We start from the raw sequence: 24,120 nt of genomic DNA, 5'->3' as shown, positions 1-24,120 counted from the left end.
AGGGCATAAGGCACAAAGAGGTCAACTTGCCCAAGGTCACAGACTAGGAACCTGGGCTTTGACCCCAGGTCTGCCTGTATTCTAAATCTGCAGCCCTTCCCACAGCACTACCCAAGTCGCCCCAGATGTTCCCAGTTTTAATCCAGAGACTGGCCACCCAGACTTAGATCTAAGGACGGCTCCCCAGATCCCTGATTGCTGGGGCCACCCTGGAGGAGGAGGATGGAGCCGGGGTTGAACACAGCCTAGAGCAGCTTGCTCTCCCTACCTGTCCTAACTCTGAGTTCAGGCATAGAGAGGGGCACAAAATGGGTCATTTGGGGCTGCAACTGTCTCTCTGGGGCAGATGGGATGGGTGTAAGGGAGAGCTGCCCCCCACCCCAAGCTCAACACCCCCCTCCCATTGCCTTCCCTTTTAAGTACTAACTTGGAGATCTAATTTTCTGCCCCAAGGAGTGCATGTAATTAACTAAGGCTGGGCAGATTAAGACCTCACTCCCCCACACTCCTTATCTGGCCCCAGGAAAGCCAGATCCTCCTGAGTACCCTCATTCTTCCTCTGCCATAACCAGACTCACCCCTCCTTGCACCCCAGCTCAGGGGTCTGAGGACTTAGCCCAGCCCTCTCAGATGAAACGCAGGTTGCTGGGTTGGTTAAGCCGCCCAGGTAGGAATGCACTGAGAGGAGCCTTCAAGGAAGGGAATGGCTTTTGTCCTTCCTTCTTTGCATCCTTTCCCCCACCTCTTAGGGTATGTGGGTTGGGAGGTGGGACCAGGGGGTGTCTTGTAACTGAGGACATGTGAACCTGAGTAAGGGAGGTGGCTTGGGGACCTGGCGCAGGTATGTCTTTGGTAAGTGTAGTGTGCCCCTACCTGCTGTTTCCTGGGAGAGAGGCATGCAGGCAGCGCCTACAGGCTATCTGGACACCCATGGGGAGAGATATGCGCGGTGTGCTGCACAAGGCTCATCCAACAGAATACCTTATGCATCCCGGATTTCGGGGTTCAAGACGGCGCTCGAAATCTTGGGGCGCGCACACCAAGTGTCCGGATCACTGTGCAGCCCCCAGCCCCCACTCCACCTTTGGAGCTCTACATCCACGATCCCGGCCATCCCTGAGGACCCAGCAGGGGGTGATGCCTACCTCTTCCAGCGGAGCCCCCCCCACCCCAGACGCCCGCTAAAATGGTTAGAGTGGCGGGATAGGGCAGTGAGGGCTCCCAGAGACTTGGGCCACAGACCCTGCCCCATCCCGGAGCCTGAGAAGGAGGAAGTGAATACTTGAGCAGGAGATTGGAGCGCCTCTTCCCCTTTATCTGAGCCCCGAGCCCAGGAAGGACGCCACTCAACACTGCGTCCCCTCCCCCGGCAGCCTGCGACACCTCGCGCTGTTGACAGCTCTGGCGTCTGGGCCCAAAGCGACCTCGGGCCCCACAACGTCCCCTCAACACCCCCTGCCTTCGGCAGAGTCCCCAGCCTAGGAAGAAAGGAGGCCTAGCAGAGCTCGGTCCCCACCCTCTCGCCGCCCTGGAGACACCGAGGGCCGGAGCTTTGCGGGGCGCCCCTCCCCCGGGCTAGCTACTGCAGCGCTGCACTGGGCTCCGTGGGGGAAATACTAAGGAGCGGGCGCGGACACGGCGCGCAGCGGAGCGGCGGGAGCAGCTCCGGGAGCCTGCGCCGCGCTCCCACCACCAGGAACCCTTTCCCGGAGCCAGGCAGCCGCTGCCTGGGCGCAGAAGGAAACCCCCAACCTCCTACTCCAGCCTTCTCTGCCCTCCCAGGCCTGGTACCCTGCACGTGAAAGTGCTGTCCTGGGCCTCCAGGCCTGCAGCTCTGCCAACTGCTAGCTACCACCCCCACTTAGAATTCTCCTAGGGAGTTCGGCCCACCTGGAAACGTCTGGAAAATGTGTGGGGCCTCCATTTGTGATCCCGGCGATCTGGGAGGCTTTGTCTATGCCCCTCCCGCTAGCAGGTCCAGCCGAGGACCTTCTAATTTAGGCTATACAGGTACCTTGGGAACCTGTTTGTGGGGACAGAGTCCCAGAGAGCAGTTTCCAGGCTCTCGACCTCACATGGAAAGGTGCTGGCTCGGGTAGTAGATGGCCATCAGCTGTGACTAGTTGGCCGTCAGCTGTAACCAGTTAGCCATTAGCCACTGATACAACTGCCAGTGGCTAAGCTAGCAAGTGCGGATTGCAGTTAGCAAGTGGGGTCGGTTGACAGAGAAGTAGACGGCAGATTGTGGATCGTGTGGCTCCTGCTCCGTGTCTCCAACCCAGCCGCCAGCGAGGATATAGCAGTATGAACCCCCTCTCCATGGCTCTGTGGGTGTTCCTTTTTGGCCTAGCCATATACTGTGGTCTTATGCAGGGAGCAGGACCAGAGACCCCGCATGACACTGTTCCATACCACGCAAAGAGTTTACTGCCCAAGGGCCCCTCCTGACACTGGGAAAATGACTGCACCTGCCACCTCACCCCACCACTGTTTCTACCTCCAAGAGGTCTCTGAGTGCCCTACCCCCACCTCCCAGCGTTTTCCCCTTTGACATTTCCAGAAGCTGTTTTCCTAACCTTCTCCCTGGTTCTTACTATTTATCCTCTGAACCTTTCAAGTGTTCAGGTAGTCTTTGAGTGGGAACCCCAGTGCATCCCTTACTGGATCAGTGACTTTGGACAAGTTACTTAACCTCCCCTTCCTCCTCTTTAAAAAGGAGATAAAAATACTTCCTTCCCTGGCTGGGTTGTTGTGAGATTAAATAAGATCTGTATAAATGGAGCATTTTAGCCTAGTTCCTGGAGTACAGTAGGTGCTCAGGAAGTAGCCACACTTCTGGGCTGATGTTTGCTGAAAGGAGTATCTTCTGCGTTTATACACCAGTGGGCTCTAGTCCCCTTTGTCTTTGGTCATGTGACCGTGGGAGCTGACTAGCCGCCCTCTACCCTCAGCTCCTCAGAGACAATGGATGTGAAAAGTTTCTGTCTGTAAAACACCATCCAGACTCAAGTGTCTGCCCCCACCCCCACCCCCAGGAACGCTGGGCCTTGGGAGGAAGCAGCTCTGGGGTGGTATGGGCTCTGCTGTCATCACCTCACTGCCAAGAAGTTAGTTACATGCACTGAGGCCTTAGCACAAAGCGGAAGTTGAGCCTGGATAGGCCTGATCTGGTCTCCCAGTGACTCCACGGAATTCTGAAAGGCTGGCAGCCAGGGATTGTGAACTTGAGGGCACCAGGCAATCCTGCCTTTGGAGGTGCAATGAAAAGGGGCAAGAGAATCATCTTATTGCCTTTATTCCACGGACGGCCCATCTGGCCCCACTGCAGGGCACAGGGCCAAGCTTCTACACGCTCACCCACACTTTCTGTGCAGGCCAGTGCGTATACACTCACATACACACACACACACACACACGCACGCAAACACGCTCTCACACACATCTGATTTCTGGCTCTGAGAGTCAGTCTCTGGGGGGCAAGGGCTGTTCCTTAGCCTGCCCCTGCCTGCCCTTTTATGACAGCACCACGGGCGGGGTTGGGGCAGGGCCCTCAACCCCCAGAACAAGTCCCTGTGCAAACTGGAGATGCCAGCTGGCTTTGGGATGGGGGGTGTCACATTTCTCCATTTCTGGAGTCCCTTCCTCCAGTTCCTGAGGGAGGGACTGCTCTCTGCCTACCTGGGGGGCCAGACCCCCACCAGGGCTGGGCCCTATGGAACCCAGGCTTATCCCCCACTTGACCGTGCCAGGACCTCCAGCACTAAAGAATAGCCAAGTCTGAGGTGGTGGGGATCCCCCACTGGAGAGCAGAAAGGCCTGGGCCCCTGAGGGGCTTGAGGAGGGGTCATTACCCCTCTCCTAATCCATCTTCAATATGAAGAGGTTTGGGGCACACTTTCTGGGGAGGGAGCACAGGCCTGGAGGAGAAGTCCCAGCTTGGACCCTCCCCAAACTTTCATCTTCTGGGCCACAGCCTACAGCCAGGCATCCAAAAGTCCAATAGTCCAGCTGGCTGGTCAGAGTCCCTGCGTAGTCCTTGGGGGCCACCCACCCGGTGGGAGTCGGGTGTCAGACCTGCACGGGCAGCGTCTGGTTCATCTGCAGCCGCATGTCCTGGATACTACTGAGGATCTTCTTCTGGTGGCCAGCCAAGGTGACTCCAATCCGGAGAAGGTCTCTGCAGATGGACCAAGGGCAGGGTCAGTCTCTCCCCTCCTGCCCACCACTCCAGGCCCAGCTCAGACCTCCCTGCCCCTCCAAATCTGAGGCACACTCACTCTGCGGTCATCTGGGCCACCAGGTCAAAGGATGCAAAGCCCGCACTGACGAAGCTCTCCTTGTACCGCCCCATCTTGATGGCATCCAGCCAATCACCAACTGTCGTGAAGGTTGTGTAATCTGGGACTGTACGGTCCAGGAGGGGCTGTGACATGCTGTGGGGAGAAGAAGGACCTGGTGACATGCTGCAGGGAGAAGAGGGACCTGGCAGGGGAAGCAGGGATAGGGCTGCTGGCTCGAGACCAGGGTGGGAGCAGAAGCAGAGGTACTGACCCAGATTGGGCGCTGGCAATGACCTTGAGGCTGGCAGCGTTGCGGATGAGCTTGTCCAAGGTGTTGACAATCTGGGAGAATTTGGGCCTGAGGTTCCGGTCCCGCACCCAGCAGTCCAGCATGAGCTGGTGCAGAGCTGTGGGGCAGTCCATGGGTGGGGGCAGCCGGTAATCCTGCTCCACGGCATTGATGACCTGGACCGAGGGCAGGGAAGCCTGGAGTGAGCCACCACTCCGCTCGCCAGCCAGCTCTCACCCACCAAGCGCTCTGGCTGGCCCCACTCACGTCCTGGTTGCTCATGTCCCAGTAGGGTCGCTCTCCATAGCTCATGACCTCCCACATGACGATTCCATAGCTCCAGACGTCACTAGCAGAGGTGAACTTCCGATAGGCTATGGCCTCTGGGGCAGTCCAGCGGATGGGGATCTTCCCGCCCTGGTGGGGGGGGCACACGCCCTTCACCCTATGACTCGGGGCTGGTCCCCAGCCCCGAGCCCCGGCCTGCTTGGCCCCGCCCCCAGTCTCCCTCCCAGCTGCTTCCTGTACCAGGGAGCTGGTGTAGGTGGGATCAGAGGGATCGTCCTCCAGGAAGCGGGAGAGGCCAAAGTCCGAGACTTTGCAGACCAGGTTGCTGTTGACCAGGATATTGCGGGCGGCCAGGTCACGGTGCACGTAGTTCATCTCAGACAGATACTTCATCCCGGCAGCAATGCCCCGCAACATGCCCACCAGCTGGATGACCGTGAACTGTCCATCGTTGAGCTGGAGGCAACAAGCAGGCTCAGGCGGGCCCATCACCTCCCTCCCGGCCAAGGGCCTGCCTGCCCACCCTCCCACGTCCTCCAAGACCATGCTTTGCCTACCCCTGCAACCATGTCCAAAGGGCACTGAAAGTGAGGAAGCTGCCCTACTGTGTGGCAGGCATCTTATACAATATCTCAGCTGATCCCCACGAGGATCAAACAGTTCTTACCACTCACATTTTACAACCAAGGCAGCTGAAACTCAGAGAGGTTAAGCAAAACCTGAGGTCACACAGGCAGTAGGGGCAGTCAGAATGAAAACCCCGGTCTCTCTGGCTCTGAAGGCCCTACCATTTCCCTGCACCATGCCACCTCAACAATTATTCATAGACTTGAATAAAGTCTGTGTGATTTGTGGGAGGGGGTGGTTTGCCCAACCCAGCTCTCTGTGACAGAGGAAGAGCAAGGGGCTGGCTCTTACCCGGAGGAAGGAATCCAGAGCACAGTTCTCCATGAACTCCGTAAGGATCATGACGGGTCGACTTTTGGTGACCACGCCCTCCAGCCGGATGATGTTGGGATGGTCAAACTGACCCATGATGGAGGCCTCACTTAGGAAGTCCCGCCGCTGTCTCTCGGTGTAACCCACCTTCAGTGTCTTGATGGCCACAAACACCTCCCGGCGGCCGGGTTGTTTCAGCCGACCCCGGCACACTTCCCCAAATTCCCCTGCAGGGCACAGGACACAGGGGGTGAGCTATTTCTGGGATCCTTCCTGTACTCAGTCTATCAGCCCTCCCTTGGGGTAACAACCTCCTCCCCCACCCTTCCCTACCCTCTCACACCCACTGTGCCTCTGGGGACTCACCAGCTCCAATCACCTCCTCAATCTTGACACAGGATACGTCGATCTCCTTGGCAAACTCCCGCACAGCCTCATTAGGGTCCTCATAGGTAAAAGGGTCGATATAAACCTTCATTCCAGGAGCAACTAGAGGAAGAAACAAAAGGTGGGCATGAAAGGGGCACAGCTCTTCAGGCTGGACACGGTGAGGGAACTCATCGGCTGGCACCCTCGGGCTGTCACCCTCAGGCTGTCACCCCTGATGGGAGCAGAGGTTGTGATCTTCTTGCTAAGCCAGTCTTATATTCCTCTCTGTTGAAGCCATAACTCCCCCCTGCCCTACCACCACCCTCTCCATGAGAACTAGTGACCATAAAAGACACCCAGGATTCTTCTTTCACCCTCATCTTTCATCAGGTCAAAACCTTTCTCAGATTCGCCCCTCCCCTCATTCCCACTGCTCCTGACCTTGTCCTGGCCTTCAACACTCAAACTATTGCAATAGTCTCCCAGCTGGGCTCTCTACCTCTGGACGTTTCACACCAATCTACCCACATACCTGTCTTCCTAAAACAATACTTTCATTGTATTCCTCCCCAGCTTGAGAGCCTTTCGCATTACCTACGGTGGAGTCAAGTCCCAACTCCTCTGCCTGCCTTTCACGACCCTCCAAGGACTGGCCGCAACTACCTAGCCTTGCTCCCCAACAGTTGTCAAACCAGTCTTCTCACTGCCCCCATAGTTGGGCACTCTCCCCACCCCACCCACTACCATCTAGAGGCTCCTCTAGCCAGGAACGCTCTCCTCCGCCTCTCTAAACCCTGCTCATCCCGTCTGGCTCAGCTCAGTCCAAGGCCACCTCCTCCAGGAAGGCTTCCTCTTCTCTGAACTCTTATTGCCCTTTATAACAGGAACACCCGGCTTAACACTTAATTGTTCTCTCATTGTTTCCTGTGTGTATGCATCTTGTCTTTCTCACAGGACTCACTGCCTTGGAGGACAGGGGTCACATCTCATTCATCTCTGAGACCGGCAGGAGTGAGGTAGGGGCTCAGGAAATGACACTGATTGGAGGCAGGAGGGGGCGTCTCCAAGCCCTGCGGGGACCAATGGAGCTTAGGGAGGCCAGGATGAGGAGACAAACTCAACTCACTGTATTGCTGCAGCTTCTCCGTATACTCTGAATCAGAGCCATGTCGCTGCTTCCTGGAAGGGGGAGGGGAAAGGGAGTCCTGAGACAAGTCCCACAGCTCCCTTCGTTCTGGGGACCCTTGGGAGCACAGGAGGGGCAGAGTGCATAGGGACCGGCCCAGAGCCTGGTCGCACAGCCAGTGATTATAGCAGCCACTGGGTCCCTGGGCAAGAGTCTCAGTGAACTTGGTCTACTCTGCCGGTAGATTTGGTGGTGGTGGGCACGGCCTGGAGGGCCTTTCCAGCAAGGAGAGACTGGGCCCAGGAAGGCGGCTCTGGGTGTGACATGGGTGATGGGTCACTTATGTGGCATGAGGGTCCTAAAGGGAAGCTCCAGTGGGCCTGGGAGTACCTGAGACAGACGACAGCAATGACCACAACAGCCACCACAAAGACAAGCCCAGCCGTGGCAGAACCCACAATGAGGGGCAGCTGCTCCTGGAGCTGCTGGGCACCGGAGCCTGGAGACAGAGAGGACACTGGTGAGCGGGAGGACAGAGGTATGGGTCGGGGCAGGGATGGGGTAGGGGCGCATGTACCTCTCTCGCTTGTGGTCTCAAACTCAGCTGGGTGGCTGTATTGCCCATAGCCAGCTACCGTGCGGGCGCGAACTTGGACCACATAGCGGGCATCAGGCCGCAGGCCGTCCAGCTGCACGGAGTTCTTCTGGCTGGTCACTGTGGAGGCGATGCCCTCACTCTGTAACACCAGGAGGAAGGAGGCGTCTCAGTGGGCTCTGAGGCCAATCCAGCCCTGCCCACCCCAGGCCCACCCTGTGGCCCTCGCAGGCCCCGAGGCCTTACTCCCAAGGGGCCCTGATACTATCTTGGGGTGATCTTCTTGTCCCAAGGCCTCCTCCTGACCCTTGAGGCTCTGACCTTCTCAAAGTACTTCATCTCGTAGTCCAGGATGACGCCATTGGGCCGCTCTGGGGGTGCCCAGGACAGTGTCAGGCTGCTGCCTGAGCTGCTGTGCAGGTGGAGTGTAGGCACTTCGGACGGGGCTAGGGGAAGATCGGGGGTGGGGGGCTCACCACAGGCTCCTTGGGCCCTGGCACCCATCCCAAGGACCTAGTTCCCATGGGCCCCTCAGTGGTCTGTTGCTAGGCCCTGGGCAACCTCAGCTGTGTGTGGGGGAAGATGACCCAGACCCTACCCTCCTGAGTGCCCTCCTCACCAGCCTGGTTGGTGGTGATATTCACAGCCGCATAGCGGGGGGGCAGAGGGCTCTTGCCAGAGACACCGTTGACTGCCTGCACCTCAAAGGTGTAGCGCGTGTGGGCCAGCAGATGGCTGATGTGGACACGGCGCTCCGTCAGGCCCAGCTGGCGAGGCACAAACTCCACGTTGTCATCACAGCGTGAGCAGGCTGAGGCGCCCCCGGCCCCAGGGCCCCCGCGGCACTTCTTGCAGATGACGTTGTATAGGAGGTCGTCCCGGCCACCCAGGTCCCGGGGCTCACTCCACTCGAGGATCAGTGAGGTCTCATTCACATTGGAGATCACACCCCGGGGTGGAGATGGCACAGCTGTGGGAAACGTGCAGAAAAAGGGCAGTGAGCTGGGGGTCCTAGGACCACCCTTCTGCCCAGAGTTCCTGCACATTCCAAGCTGCTTCCTACCTCCTTGCCTGCGCCTCTGCTTTAATAAACAGAGTGTCTTTCCTACACCTCTTCATTGGGCAGATTCCTGTTTGGCCTTCATGACTCAACTTGAGATGTCACCTCCTCTTGGAAGCCTTCCTTGATTCATCTGTTCCCCATCCTCTGCACTCCCATGACACAATTCCTGGGCATCCCTCCAGACCAGCACTTAGCACATTATATGGTGATTATCTGTTTTCATATCTGTTTCTCCCACCAGGTTGCAAGCTCCGTTAGGACAGTGACTGTATCTTATTCTCCTCCATATCCCTGGTGCCTGGCATAATGCCTGGCACACCAAAGGCCAGAGCAGGAAGAAAGCAGGACGTCAGGCTGCCCCAGGGATGTGAGGCCCCCTCTGTGCTTAGAGTTGTCCCAAGAGAGCAGCAGTTCTATGCAGAGGAAGATGGACTAGAAGTCCCCAGCCAGTTATGATACTCAACTGGGAGCTAGTAGGTGCTTATTAAATGTTGGTAGAAGGACCGAGCCAGCTGACGTGGATTCTGGCTTACAGCCAGTCACTTCCTAGCTGTGACATGTTAACATCTAACCTGCTGAGCCTCAGTTTCCCCGTCTGGAAAATGGAGCTATTCATAGTGACTGTTTAGGCCCTCCCAGGCCAACCCAGAGAGACAAGGCCTGGAGGAGGAGCGTGCGAGGACACGCATTCACTCACTGGTACAGGCACTGTCTGCAGAATCCGAATCTGCGCGGTAGAAGTTACTGTGGCAGGTGCAGATGCTGGCGGCTGGCGAGGTGGTGCGGCTGTTGGCGGGGCAGGGCAGGCAGGGCCCCTCTCCCTGTTTCGCCTTGTAGCTCCTAGGGGGGCAGGCTGTGGAGGAAAAGAGGATGATGTGCTCACCTCCCTTCCCTGCAGACTCCAATCCTCCACACTGCCGTGAGAATCTGGCCCGTCCCCAGCACAGGTCTTGGCCCCGCCACCTCCAAGACTGTGGGGGCCATGATGATATTGCCTAACTACAGCTGCAGCTACAAAAGGCCCTTTTGCCCCATGGAAACCCCATGTCAGCGGATTCCTCCCCGACCCTGCCCCCCCCACCCCCACCCGGGCCTCAAGGACTAAGACGTCAGCCCCATAACTTTTGGACAGCCCGGGCTTGTCGAGGCAGGGAAGAGAGTTGGGAGGAAGAGGCGGGGGGATGTGAAGAGGCCACTAGCAGCTGGCAGCACCCTGCACTCTTCTGGGTTCCCCACCCCTTCCTGAAGCTTGAGGAAAACCATTTTTGAGCACCTTCAAGGACACCCCAAAACAAGATAAAGGTGGGGCCTCTGAGTTTCACAGTCAATCTCTCTCCCTACCCACCAGGAGCAGGGCAGTGGCTCCTTTCTGCCCTTGGGCAGGACTAGGGGGTGAGGAGGGGTGAGAAAAGGAGAGAAAGACAGCAGGCAGGAAAGCTGGGGTCACCTGGAGTTCAGAGGCCTCAAAGCATCCAAGAGGGGAACCCTAGGCTTTAAAGAGAGCCTAGAGCTCAATGCCTGAATATCCCTTCTCCTCTATCTCTCCTGCCAGCTACTCGGGCCCCTGGACCTGGGCTCTGTAGTTCTCCAGATCTATGATGGCCATATAACTTATTATTCAAACTGGAATATTTTGAAAGTGGAAGGGGACACTAGGAATAACCATGTTAGGACAATGGGTATAAACCAGGAATGTCCTGGACACAGTAAAGTGTGTGGTCAACCTATCCATCTATGACTACCTCTGGGGAGGCAATCCGGAGTGTGGAATGCCCAGAGTTGGGGATATGCCCTTTCCTGAGGTTTAATCTCCCCTTGCTAAGGTGATATTCCATCCAAGCTCTTTTGAGCCAGTGGGGGGAGGGGGCAGAGGCCAGGCCAGCCTGGTTGCTATGGGAACCTGCATGCATTTCCTGCCAGGGACCTGCAGAGTGTTAGCCCCTCTTCAGGCTGTCAGGCTCATCACCCCCACCCCCTTTCTCCAGTTAGGAAGAGGAGGTCTAGGGGCAGGTTCCCATAGAGAAGTGGAGAGGAGCTGAGCAAGGCGCTATTCACCTTCTCAGGACAACACCCAACACCAGGCCCCTCATACCTAGGGCTTTGCTAAGAGCTAGCTCCCACCCCTCAAAGCTGCAGGCTTCAAATGCCCGGGAGAATGGGGGGAGGCCCTGAGTACCTCGTCTTGCACGGTAGAGCACCAGCCAAGGCTTTAGTCCCGGTTCCCACAATCCCAGCTATAAGGCCTGGAGTGCAGAACTGCTCTGAGACTCAGTTTCCTTAGTGGCAAAATAGGGGACATAACTGGCATCGACCCTACAAGTGTTGTGGTAAGGCTCAAATGAGCAAAGTCTAGTACATTGTAAGGTCTCAGGAGTCTTGGCAAGCCACCAGAGACAAGCCTCCTAACCTAACCTCCTCATGTAGGAAATAAGGACCCAATAATCCCTGAGCTGCATGCATCCGAGGGCTCCTGAGAGTCGTGGCTAAACTCACAGTCTTTGTGCTCACCACGTGCCAGGCACTGTTCTGACCTGTCCCCAGCACAAGCATCTATACGCGTAAGCCCCATAACAGCTCTACGAAGGAATAATCATTGATCCCATTCTGCACACGAGGAAACCGAAGGTCAAGAATTAAGTGACTTGTCCAAGGTCTCACAGGTTCTAAGAGGCAGAGGCAGGACTCAGATCTCAGGAACTGGGCCCCTGTCCACTGGGCATTAATACTGCCCTTCAAGCAGACGAGACCCCAAGGTGAAAGGGCCAAGCACGCCGTGCCCACGTCCTCTGTCCCCACAGCTATATTTCTAGGGCGACACATATACTTGGGGCGGGGCAGGCAGGCATCTTTGCTGCCTCCTGAGTCTCTGACCAGGTTCTCCATGGGCCTCCCTGTCAAGGGTTCTCCATGTCTCTCTTCCTCTCTCTTTAGTTTCATTTTTTTTCTCTTATTATCCTGGTATCTCTCCTCATTTTCTCTCATCTCCCTCCTTGCACCACATTCTCTGCACCTGATACCCTTTTTCCCTTTCCTCCCCTCTGCCCCAGACCTGATGCCAGACTACCTTGTCTGGTAGGTAGGAAGCAGTGGGTAAGGACAGTAGGTGGTTGTAGCCAGAGCCCTTCCCTCCCTCTGCCCCCCAACCCCAGGCCAGTCCCCACTCACGTCGGCACTGGGACTCCTTGGCAGCTGGCTCATGGCCGGTGGCACAGGTACAGGCACCCACAGGCACCATCCACTCCCCGTCACCGTTGCAGTAGAGCTTGAGTGGCACCGATACCTCTACAGCATTAGCGATGCAGGTGCCAGGGGCAATGACCAGGGAGGTGGGCTCGGCCCCAGTAAGGGTCTCTGGGAAGAGGGCGAAGCCTGCGGTGGTGGATGCACACTTCTTGTAGAAGGCACGCACGGAGATGAGTGACATGCAGGCGCCCTGGTCCTGGAAGGCCAAGTAGAAGCCGGCCTTGGACAGTGGCCCGAAGCTGCGCACCTTGGTGTTGACACGGCCACTATCAAGCTTCGAGAAGCTCTCATCGGGCGCAATGGTGTCCACCTTCACGTAGGGGTTCTCCATCCAGAAGGGGGAGGAGGCCGAGGCCACGTCGCTGTCAGCCTCATAGTAGAAGAGGTTGAAGGTCTCCTTGCAGGAGCCGGGGATGTTGGGGATACTGTTGCAGTCACGCACGGTGAACTTGAGCTCCACGTAGACCCGCTGCACATCTCGCCGCCAGATGAAGCCCGTGCGGAGCCAGTTGTTCTGGCTGGACTCGTGCACGTTACACACCTGGTACGTGCGGATGGGGTTCATGGCCTCATCGTAGCCACTCACCTCTTCCCACTGTACGCGGACCGAGTGAAGAAGACAAGGAGTGAGCACCAACACTTACCACACGCCCAGATCCACCATATTTACTTCATACCGTATTTCTCCAAAAGTAGGATCTAACCGGAAAATAAGCCCTCCCATGACTTCTCAGGAGGACCTCCCCGCCACATAAGCCCTAATGTGTTTTTTTGGAGCACAAATTAGTGTAAGACCTGGTCTTATGTTCAGGGAAAGGCGGTACAGAAGCTTCTGTGGTGTAGTGGCTGAACACACAGACTCTGTGCGTTCCAATCCCAGTTCTCCGGTTGCTGTGTAAATATAGGTAACTCACTTAACCTCCCTCTGCCTCCATTTCCCCATCTGTACCATGGCAAGAACAAAGATGTACAAGGAATAAATGACTTCAAATGAATACAGCACTTAGAACAGGGCACTTAGAACAGCTATATAAATATCAGCTCTAATATTTATTATCTCTGTGCCTTAGTTTCATTGTCTGTATAAAAGGGCTGATTGGAAGTAAATGAGGCTGTAAGGAATTAAATCAGTTTAATACATGTAATGGGCTTGTAACTGTGCCTTATGTAGAGCAAGCATTCAATAAATATTGTCTATCACATTTATCCTTTGCAATAACCCTTTGACAAGGTGCATCTGTGATCCCCACACCAGAGAAAAGGAAGCCAGGGCTCACAAAGGCAGAGACTTGCCCAAGGTCACACAGTCAGGCCTGGTGACTGAAGAATTGTAGTTTCATTCGACCCCAGTGTTCCAGAGCTTAGTGCAGTTGTGGACGCCATCTAGGGAGGTTAATTAGATTTTTTTTTTTTTTTGAGACGTCAAGACTACAGGAATTTAATAGTCAAAAAATGGAGGCTCAGAAAGATAAACTGCCTTGCTCAAGGTTACAGAGCAAGTGACGGCTCTGGAACCAAGGTTTCCTTGCTCCCAAGCCAGTGCTCTTCCCAAGGACCCAGGAAGGAGGGAGATAGTTGGGGCAGACATACACAGGGCTGTCAGGCAGGAGAAGGATAGGAATAGGCTAAAGACAGGGGGAGGGGTGGGCAGAGGGAGAATGGAACAAAGACGGCTTACGTGGGAGGGGGGACACAGGCAGGCTGAAAGTGAGAGAAAAACACCCACAGAGATGGGCCATCAGGCAAAGGAGGCAGGTGATAGGTGAAAAGGATAAGAATGCTGCAGGAGATGAAGCTGACAGGCAAAGGGAGAGGCAGCCGTCCTGCAGCCCCGATGAGCAGAGGGCGATGGATGCTGGAGGTGCAAATGGCAATCAACACTCAGGAGAGACGGTGAGGAAGTCTTACCCCACTTTCTGGATGAGATGTCCATCCCAACTCAGATGTCACCCATTTTGTGTCCATGAGGGTCTCTGGGGGAGCAACAGAAGAAAAAAGGTCAGGGGCTAAGCTAAGGATGGGAAGAAAGAAGTCACCCAGGAAAATGCAGGACACCAGAGACTGACTCCCACTGGGCACCATGCCACCTCACCCCCAAGTCCTCCAAACCCTCAGCTCCCCTACCCCGGAAAAGGCTCTGAAGCCATGGCCAGAGCCTTCACAGCCCCAGAGATGTCAGGTCAAGCCAGCTGAGAGTGGGTGTCTGCTGCTGACCCCAGGCCTGGGTTAATGATGGAGGGGCCGCTGATTCACACACCTACAGGCTCTGCTAATCTCCACACAAAGGGGCCAGCGGCCTTTATCCAGGAACAAAGGGCTGTGTGCTTCAGACCCTGCTTCCCAGGCCTCCCCTGACTCTATTCTCAATACAAAGGCCCAGTTCCACACACACACTCGGGGAAGGGGAGGGCAATTACTGCCAGAGCCCACTCCCACCCAGCCTCCCACCTCAGGGGGATGGGGCAGGAGTGCTCTTTGAGGGTGAGGTGAAGGCCACCAAGACCCAGCCAGCTTCCCAAGAGCCAGTGTACTTCTTTCCACAATCCTCAGATAAAGGTAATGTTGGTGTACCCCTTTTACAGATGAGAAAACTGAAGCCCAGATAAAGTAATTATATGGCCTACGGTAGAACTGGTAGGACTTGGAATGAAGTGTTGAAAGGTGGCTCAAATTCAGGTCTAACTGACACCACAAGTAACCCCTTAAACAAGGACACTCTGACTGCAATATGCCTTTCTGTAAAAGGAGAACAGAGAAAGCCTGGAAAGCTGTATCCTTTAAGTCACAACCAAGCTGTCACCTCCTCCAAGAAGCCTTCCCTAACCCCTATGCCTTCTTCTGTGCATCCAGGGCCAAGGGCTTTGTCACAGCACCAATCCTTTCCTGAGTTGCGGTTTCCTATCTGTTTCCCTTTGCTTGGTCACAGGAGGAGCCCATTAATGTTTCTGACATAGACGTGCTCCCCAGGGAACCCAGTTCTGGATTCTAGCTGGACAACTCTGCTCTCCGACAGTGTGAGCAAGATCAGATCTAGGAGCAGGAAAGAGAGGAAAGAAGTGCCAACTCCTTTCTTATAGCCTGAAAGACAGGGCAACCAGCAGTTCTCCCCTCACCTCTGAGTTAGAATGGGGTACAGTTACCCCAGAACTTCTGGAGGCCTCTACATTAACAGTGGGGCAAGATGAGGGCACCCAAACCCAAGGCTCTAGGCTTGTGGCGGTCGCTGGTTTTCTGCAGTCTGAGCTAAGGGTGGTGGATGAGGCCATTGTGGCCCCTCGTCCTTATGTGAGGCAATGGGGGCAGCCAGGCAGCAACCAGTCACTTCAGAGAGTGAGGCTCCCTCCTCTCCCTCCTGGCAAGCAGGGCTGGTCCCGGGAGGGCAGGCTGCAGGGTGAGCTCTCCCAGCCTTGTCGGTGGCCTGACAGGCCCCTCTGGCAGACAGACAGACAGACACAGACATTCTGCAGGAGGGATGGGAGGGAAGAGGAGATGGGCAGAAGCAGGGGCCTAGAGACAGGCGGGCAGCCGGAGCAGGGGCCTTGTAGAGGTGGCTGGTGGGCGGCACTGAGCAGGAGGGGTGTGCAGAGGCGGCTGGCTAGGACCAGACAGCCGGGATGGCTGGCGGCGGACTACAAAAGACAGTGAGATGGAGAGACAAGGAGGCCCAAGGAGACAGAGACAGAGATGGAGGTTGCCAAGTGGCCTCTTCCCCAGCCAGCCGCCCAGAGGAGTCCTGTCCCTGGGATGAGCCCAGCCAAACGCACCCCGCCCCCAGCCAGCCAGCCAGTCCGCCCGCTTGTCTGCCCGCTGTCCGCCACCAGCCAGCCCGCCCGAGCAGGCAAGGCTCCCACCGCTCCCTCGGCTGCCTCCCTCCTCCCTCTCCCTCACTTCCTTCTGCTCAGCCTGTGCCAAACCCATCTGGAACTGTTTAAACCCAAATATTCAGCCCCCTCCCCCCTCCAGCCAGATTCCTCCACAGTTTAAAACAAGCCCAGCGCTGGCTCTGAGCGGAGGGAGCGGAGGGAGGGGACGGTGGGGAGGTGGGAGGCGGGAGGTGGGCAGGAGGGAGGGGGAGGCTCTTCATTTCTGTTTAATTTCTGGGGAGCGAGAGAGGGAGGGAGGGGATCGGCCCTTGGCCATCGCTCAGCCTTGGCCATCGCTCAATCTCGGCACATTTTTCCCATTAATGAGGAGAGGACTTGGATTTCGAGTCATGTGTGCCTGAGGAAGGTCTCCGGTCTCCCTGATGAGAAGGGGGCTTGCTCTCTGGGGGAGAGGAGGGGCCTGCTCCCTTAGCAAGAGGAAGACCCTGAGGTTCCTGTGTTCCAGCCTCAGGAAGGACCTGGGGGTGGGGGGCAGTCCCAGAACTCATCTGTCTATGGCATTGGGAGAGAGAGACCCAACCCAACAGAGCCCACCTTTTCTGATATGGTGTGTGTGTGCATTCATGCGGGGGTTGGGGTAAAGGATAGGAGGTACAGGGGATAAGCACAAAAGAAAAGTGAGTGAGCAATCTCCAAGCTCCCCAACTGCTGACTGCACCCCTACCCTCCTCTGTCCCATCCTGTGGCTGCTGGAGGGAGACTAGAGCAGCTGCCACTCCCAGACACAGGGCTCAGTCAGACAGAGAACCCCAACAGTCCCCCCAATGTGAGCAGGAAAGTGGATATCAGGCCTGGGGGCATTCTAGGACAGGGCCTTCGTACTAAGAGGTGAAGCAACACCCCTTTCAGGTTTCCACTGAGCAACGGAGAACAGCCACGTGGCAGCAGCTGTGTGGCCCTCATTTGTGCACAAACATACAGTTGCACACATTTCACCCAGTTCTCAGTGGCTGGGCTCATTCCCCACCACTGGGGCCGAAGAGTGACAAGTCAACCCATATGGTGGACAAAAACACACAAAGCCACAGCCGCCTGCAAACACACACACACAGCTTCACACACAGCTATGGTCTGTCTTTCTCAGACACATGGATGCATATGGTACAAACAGATTAGTCTTCTTTAGACATTCATACACAGTGAATCTTTCCTACACACAGATTTGGCTTGCCTTAGGCCAAGACTCACTCTTACAGTCCATACATGCAGATTTCCTGGGACACAGGCAGACACAGAGGGCACATGCACCCCACAGTATGTTCACCTTACACACCCACTGCACACACTACTGCCAGTCACACGTCTTGAGTGTAGTCAAGTGCAAACACAAACACCAGTTTTCCTGTGCAGACTTGGTGAGGATGCTCTTACAAAGTCACACAAAACCACATCAGCTGCACACACACGTGCCCATTTGCACTGAAACCTGCCACAGGAGCACACAGACACAGCGTAAGTGTGAACAGCTAGAGTTTGTGTGGAGCCTCAGAGGTTCATCCTTCATGCATACACAACACACACACACACACACACACACACACACACACACACACACACACACTGCAAGCATGCTCTTTCTATGTGATGAGGCTTCATGTGGGGTGAAGGAAGAGTTAAGAGAGGGCAGTGTCTGCTAAGAAAGCAGAGGTACTGGGGCAGTCTTGGCCCGAGGTGCAGGGAAGGAGCAAGCCCCAGACCTGCTTCCTGTGACCCTGGCGTAGGCAGGAGCTGTCACAGAGGGCATGAAGATGATTCTGGGTGTGGATGGGTGCAGCCTCTGTAGGTATAGCCCCTGCCTAAGCAGCAGGCCACTTCTCTGCCAGAACAATGGCACTATCCCAAGGGCCCCTGAGCCCTTGGGGAGGGTGTGGCATCATGAAGAGATCTGATTCCAGGAACTTCGGGCAACACTTCCACACGTAAGTGGGGGGCCCAACATGAGGAGCACCTGTGTCTGGGGGCCTCATTGGGCCACTCTGGTGCAGAGGCACCAGCTGAGAGCCTGCTACCTGCCAGACCCCACAGCAACCAATCCTGGGAACAGCGGTGTCAGTAAGAACCAGGGAACCAAAATAGTCTAGAAACGGACGCGAGATGCCTCCACCCCAAATTCCAGCCTAGGGACTTGGAGGTGGCTGGAAAGGTCATGCTCCAGGGCTGGGCCAGCAGAGCATGCAGGGGCAGGAGTCAGAGGGGCTATGAGCTGGGCAAGAAGGCACACCATGGAGCACCATCTGCAAAGAGAGGAAGGACTGCATGCTGTCTCTGAGTTGCACGCCCCCCAACACATTGGGTCTCTCCTCAGCCAACCAACTGGAGGGATCTGTCCCGTCTTCTCTCATCCCACTCCTCCCATGTGTTGGTGTACGTACACACGTGTACCAGTCTGCACACTCAGGATGGTCAGCCTAAGCAGCAAGGTTTCTTGGGGGGGACGCTGCCATTGACCTGGAGGAGACTAACTCACGCAGGGCCACATCCCCCACCCACCCGCCTGCCAAGGTCCCAGGCTCTCAAGTCTGGGAGGCGGGTAGGGAAGCATCTCAGAACAGAGAACACATTTTGTTTTTCATTCTTCCCCTCAGATCATGGGGCTTGTTAATTAAATAAACCTGAGAGGGAGGAGAAGGGAGGAAGACGCACAGGGCAGGGAGCCCGGATGCCTCAGTGCTCATCTATGCCCCCCACCCCAGTCCTGGCCCTGCCAGCCAGCCAGAAGGACGGATGGACAGCTAGCCCTCATGTGAGCCCTTCCCAGGGATCCAGGCCACAGTGGGTCTGGCCGGGAGTGGGGGGACAGAACATAGTAGGAGACCCAGTGCCAGAGCCAGCCCTTGGGGCAAAGGGCCTCTCCCACCCCATCAGGTGCCCAGCTGTACCCAGGCTCCCCACCACCACCACTCCCCTCCAGTCCAGCTGCCCAATCCCGACAAACCAGTTTGACTCAGCACAACAGGCAGGGCTACAATTTTCAAACTATGCAGGGCTGGTGATTCAGCCTCTTCATGCTGTTTAATTAGTGTAAGGCCGGGTGGTGGAGGCCTTGCCCATGGCAGCTTCGGCTTTAGCTCGCTGCCGCTGAGGCCACAGTGGCAATCAGCACAGCAGTTCTGGCTCAAGGAAAGGCAGTGACGATGACAAGCAAACTGGATCCCCCAAATACCTGCTGTCGTCCCTCAGCAGCAGCTCTGAAGTGCCAGCTCATGATAAACAGGGACGGAGGGAGAGGGGCGCCAGAGGCAACTCAAATAAGTAAGCCAGCCACAGAAATCCCAGGCGTTCTCCCCTCTCAGCTACCACCTACACAGCGGTCACTATTGCTGCTGCCTGAGAAAGAGATGGATTCACACACTGCCTCTTTCCCTCAGGGACCGGTTCCACTGCAGCCACAACTCAGCTACAATCTCATAACTGTTTCTCTTTCCTCAAGAGTCTGTTCCCAGCAGGGACCTCCCCATCCTAGCTCAGGTATAAGGGCCCTGTGGTCCAAACTGCCTCCCTCATTCCACACGCCATTCCTGGTCTGCTCACCTACTGGTCTCCACTCGCACACCCGTTCTTGGTTTTGAAAGGGAGAATGAGCTTGGCCTGGGGGAGGGGGGTGCTGGGGAGTATTACTCAAAAGGAGAGTGAGCAACAAGGTGGCCTTGTTTCCCTGTGTCTGTCGGGAAATCCGAGGACAATTTGGGGGAAGGGGTAATCCCATCAGGGGGAGGCAAGGGGTGTTTCTTCAACCAGGAAGGACAAGCAAGGACCCTGGCTCCATCCTCGTGGAAAACTGATGAGATCCCTGGATACAGAGCTTTGGTGAACCCCAAGTATGCAGGGAGGGAGGAGCAATTGGGTGCTAGATAGCATCTAATGAGTGTGTCCACGAGAGGCAGCACCCTCAGCTCAGGGACCCTGAACCTGAATATAATGACCCCGCACCCCGTGTAGACAGCCAAAGTCTGCCCTAGACCAAGGGCAAACCATATCCTAGTAAAGCCAAATGGAAGACTGGAGCAAGGAGGCTAGATCCCCTGTCTGCAAAGCTTGAGGCATGGAAAAGATCTTCAGTGTCTTCCCTCTGCTCACAGCCCAGGACCTTCAAGTGTACCCATCCCATCCTTCCAGCTCCAGAATAGGGGTGGGGGACAGGCGGGAGTCAGGGACAGCTCTCTTCCCATCCCATCCCTTCCCTTCCCTCCCCTCCCAGAGCTGAAGGGATGGGGGGGAGAGGGACAACTTCTCCCTCTCCAGACCAACCTTCCTCCCCCACCCCGCCATCATTCTTTCCTATAATTGCCCTCTAGCTGGGTTAAGGGCACAAACATGAATTTTCACTTCTGATGCTCCCCAAGGAGCAAACCCTAGGATAATAACAATAATAACAGCTAATACTTAAATAACAAGGGCAACTAAGCACTTTACACACATTAAGGATTCAGTCCTCACAACAGCCCTAGGAGGTGGGTACTACCCAATCCCATCTCACAGTGCGAGACAACAGCAGGGTGGGTAGGGGTCCCATCAGGGCAGGTATCAGCTCCCTGAGGCATCTCTCTTTTTTCTTTCATTCGCACACACAGAAACCGAAGACCCTAAAGTCTGAGGTTGACAAAAGGAACTGGGGACAGCCACACTTGGGGGATACTGCTGCTTCCTAGGGGCACCTCACACTGGCCTGGCCTCTCAGCCAGGGAGCAGCGCTAGCTCCCACTTCACAGCTGGGCAGGGAAGAGAGGGATAGGGTAGAGGCCAGAGCACATCAGGTCTCTGCCTCCTACTCAGTTCCTCAGCAACTTGGCCTGGAGGCCTGGATGCTCCCAGGTAGGGCCTGCCTCCGAGGGTCTAGCAGATTGTGAGGGGTGAAGAGGAGACGAAAGGGAGGAAAAGCGGAGAAGGATGGAGCAGGGGAGCCTCCTCAGGTAGATCTTTCTCACCTGACCCAAACCACACCCCCACCCCATTCTCAGCACTAGCACCCACCCCACCCCACAACAAGGGCCCTGGGGCCTGACACACATAGCCCCATAAGCGTGTGTGCCTGTGTCGCCTCTCCTGGGCTACACAAACCTGGGAACTCCAACAAGCTCCCTGGCTCACACCCTTGAGGCAATCAACAACAAAGCCCCACATTGGTTTCTCACGCCAGCGATCCTATCACACACATGTGGGTGAGTGTGCGCAAGTGTGGGCGCGACCTCAGTGTGTCTGTCTGGATTTGCATGTGTCCAACCGTGTGAATCGGTCTGTCAGCACTAGTGGGCTCAGAGATAAAAGGGATGGGGGCTCTGATTTTTTCCCCTGGAGAAAATTAGAAAGCACCCGAAGATGCCTTTCTCTTGGAACTGTGTTCTTTTTTCCTTCCAACCTTTAAGTTTACCCAATGTGAACATATGAACAAACTAAGTTATACAGAACCCATGTTTTTGTTCCTAAACTAAGAGAGTGACTAGATCTGTTCAAGATGCCAAAAATAAGTACTGCCTGTATTCTAATTTCCCCCAAATTTCTGTGTGTTCTTCCCTCCACATTACAGATTTTTCTTCCCTCATGTAATGGCTCCAAAATTTTTTAAAATTTGTGTGTGTGTGTGTGTGTCTATTGTTTGTGACCAGTGTCAGTGCCGCTGTTCCCCTCAGGCTTGTGTCGAGTGACATGTATGTGAGCTCTCCCACAAGGGACAACCATCACTTGGGCTGTTCATCCAAGTACCGTCCTTTAAGTTGGAGCTACCCCCTCAGCAGCAGTCTTGACAGGTTTCACAGAACCTATTGAGAAGCCCGGCCTTTCCCCACTAGCTAATGGGTAAGGCATCGGGCTGCTTGCTACCTGGGGCAAACCTCCCCACCTCAGGGGTTCAGTGGCATCTGAGCACACGGGGGTGTCCTGCTAGAAGGTGGAGGGGGATCCGCAGAGCAGTGTGCAACACCCGTGCACACACAACCTCGTGTGCCGTTGGCGCACTGGTAAACCATAAACAATAACAGGCCCCCGCCTCTCCACCCCCGCAGCCATCCCCTGACAAAGCGGGGTTCACGCACTCACACCCTCACAGTTAACTCCAACGGGTTCCTAACCATCACCGCCCCCCAAACTGGGGAGTCCCGCTTCGCACCCCCACCCGCCACAACTCCGCAGCAGCTCAGAGCCCTCGCCTTGCCTGGGGTCTCCCACACTTCCTCGCCTCTGGGAGGTGCGGAGGGCCGGATTTCTCCGCGCAGCACTCCCACAAAAGCTCACCACAGGGCCACGACTCTCGGAGACTCTCAACCCGAGTCCAGCTGCCCGCGATCTCGTAACCCGTGGACCGCCGGCCTCGGAGCCAGTCCCGGCCTCCGAGGCGGCTCGGGAGGTGTCCTTGCCGCCCCATCCTCCGGCTCCTGGAGCGGGCGAAGGTGGGGGACCCTCCTCCGACTTGCGCTCAGCCCGAATTGTACCCATACCGCTGGCCCTCTCCGGCCGCCGCTCGGGCGACCGGGGCACCTTAACCCTTGGACTCGCTCCCCGACGCCGCTCACCTTCTAGCGCCCGGCAGCCGGCGGGCAGTAGCAGCGGCAGCAGCAGCAGCGGAGGGAGCAGCGGCAGAAGCCCCGGCGGCGGCGGTGGCGGAGGCGGGTGGGCTCGGGCCATGGCTGGGGCGGGCTCCAGGAGCCGAGCCCGGCCGCGCCGAGGCGCGCCGGCGGGGCTGCGGACTCCCCGGGGAGGGTCCACTCGTCGGGCTCGGAGGAAGGCTTGCGCACGGTCCCAGGAGATCCTGGCAAGGAGGGGGTGCAATGCAGGCGGGTGGCTGCGGGATCGAGGCGGCGCCCCGAGCGGGCGATGCTGGCAAGTCGGTCCCGCGGGAATCTGGACGGACCGGTTCAGGAGGATCCCAGGCGCGAGAGAGCTCAGAGCCAGGGGACTCGGGGAAGGCGGGCCGGAGCGAGAGGGCGCAAGTGGTCGTAGTTCGGGGTGTACAGTAATCCGGCGGTCCGCCGCGGGCCCGACTCTGATCCGGGGGTCGGGGTGCGCGCGCCGTCCGGGGTCCGAGGAGGGATCTTGCTGCGCCGCTCACGTACTCACTTCTGCTGTCCCCAGCGCTGGCGCGACCGCTCTGGGAGAGAGGGGCGGAACCGGCCGCCTGCCTGTCAACGCTGCGGCCCCGCCCCTAGCCACCGGTCGCCCACTCACAGACCTTCAGGAGCGCAGGTTCAGCCCCGAGAGCACTCTGCGGGAGTTTAGTTGGCGGCGCCTCTATCAGGCCCATCCTCGGGGTCTCCGAGGCCTGGAGTGGGTGGGACCAAAGAAAAGATGAATTAGATTGGGCGGAGCAATACTGTCCATCAGAGGGAGAACCCCGCCTCTTGTCTCCCATTGGCGATTAGTAACAACCTGAGTCCAAGGAGCTGCCATCCAGATACAACGAGCCAGGCGCGCCCCCGTGTGGCCCGTACATGTCCAGGGACGCCCCGACGTAGCTGTCTTTTCCAGGAACGTTCAGAACCTAAATTCACTTCAGGCACTACCAGAGGGCGCCCACCGCGACATATCCTGCGACCAGGGCCTTCTCTCTCATTCATTCATTCATTCAGCAGTATTTCATCATTCTTTGAATCAAAGACTCTAGTAACTGCTGGTGCTACAGCAGTAGATAAGACAGAGGTTTGTGTTCTCTTGGAGCAAGTTTAGTGGTAGAAGCCGGCATGAAGTCATCACAGCCGAGTGTTAACAGGTATTGTGAAGGAAGGACAGAGTTGGTGGAGCACATGTGAGGGGGACAGCTATGTCTGGCCCTGAGGAAATGACATTCAACCTTAAATATGAAAGATGACTAGTGGGTGAAGGATGTGTATTTTGGGAGTGGGAGTGGTGGCTGTTTCAGGCAGAGCAAACACACTTTGTGTGAAGTCCCAGGGGCAAGAGAAACTGATATTCATTGAAGGAATCTGAAAGAAGTTCAAATCTTTAGTGTAGAGGCTGGGAGGGGTTGAAAGGAGGCTTAGAAGTAGGTGTGGAGGAAGCAGAGGAATTTTTTTCGGACTCATAAAGCCTTCCTAAGAACTAGGGTTTGAAGCAG

The 24,120-nt window shown here is 56.4% G+C and overlaps 1 protein-coding gene across 2 annotated transcripts; it reads right to left on the bottom strand.

Moving 5' to 3' along the window:
• Positions 1 to 3,279: 3,279 nt before the first annotated feature.
• Positions 3,280 to 23,130, bottom strand: EPHB3 (EPH receptor B3). 2 transcript variants are annotated; one of them, XM_019735891.2, is made up of 16 exons: positions 22,583 to 23,130; positions 14,101 to 14,165; positions 12,115 to 12,787; positions 9,647 to 9,802; positions 8,506 to 8,856; positions 8,208 to 8,332; positions 7,869 to 8,028; positions 7,682 to 7,790; positions 7,292 to 7,344; positions 6,163 to 6,285; positions 5,776 to 6,023; positions 5,098 to 5,313; positions 4,837 to 4,986; positions 4,552 to 4,745; positions 4,278 to 4,433; positions 3,280 to 4,177 (listed from the first exon to the last, which is right to left on the bottom strand). In XM_019735891.2, exons 1-16 carry the CDS (start codon positions 22,692 to 22,694, stop codon positions 4,069 to 4,071), a joined length of 3,000 nt encoding a protein of 999 aa, XP_019591450.1. In that variant the 5' UTR covers positions 22,695 to 23,130; the 3' UTR covers positions 3,280 to 4,068. The 2 variants fall into 2 exon arrangements, with proteins under 2 accessions (XP_019591450.1, XP_019591449.1); XM_019735890.2 differs by having other exon boundaries at positions 3,928 to 4,177; positions 4,837 to 5,313; positions 22,583 to 23,113.
• Positions 23,131 to 24,120: the final 990 nt, after the last annotated feature.

Source organism: Rhinolophus sinicus, linkage group LG01, assembly GCF_036562045.2.
Source record: "Rhinolophus sinicus isolate RSC01 linkage group LG01, ASM3656204v1, whole genome shotgun sequence".
NCBI lineage: Eukaryota > Metazoa > Chordata > Mammalia > Chiroptera > Rhinolophidae > Rhinolophus > Rhinolophus sinicus.
Note: the sequence above shows the minus strand (reverse complement) of the source record. Positions and strands in the feature narration are given on the sequence as shown.

Bases quoted from the DNA above. Each gene is read 5' to 3' on its own strand.
- EPHB3 (XM_019735890.2), bottom strand. From the start codon at position 22,694: ATGGCCCGAGCCCACCCGCCTCCGCCACCGCCGCCGCCGGGGCTTCTG. The intron at 4,746-4,836 runs GTGAGTGGGGCC...CCCTCGGTCCAG, and splicing joins GGGACATGAGCAACCAGGAC to GTCATCAATGCCGTGGAGCA. The intron at 4,434-4,551 runs GTCAGTACCTCT...TTCTCCCCACAG, and splicing joins ATTGCCAGCGCCCAATCTGG to CATGTCACAGCCCCTCCTGG.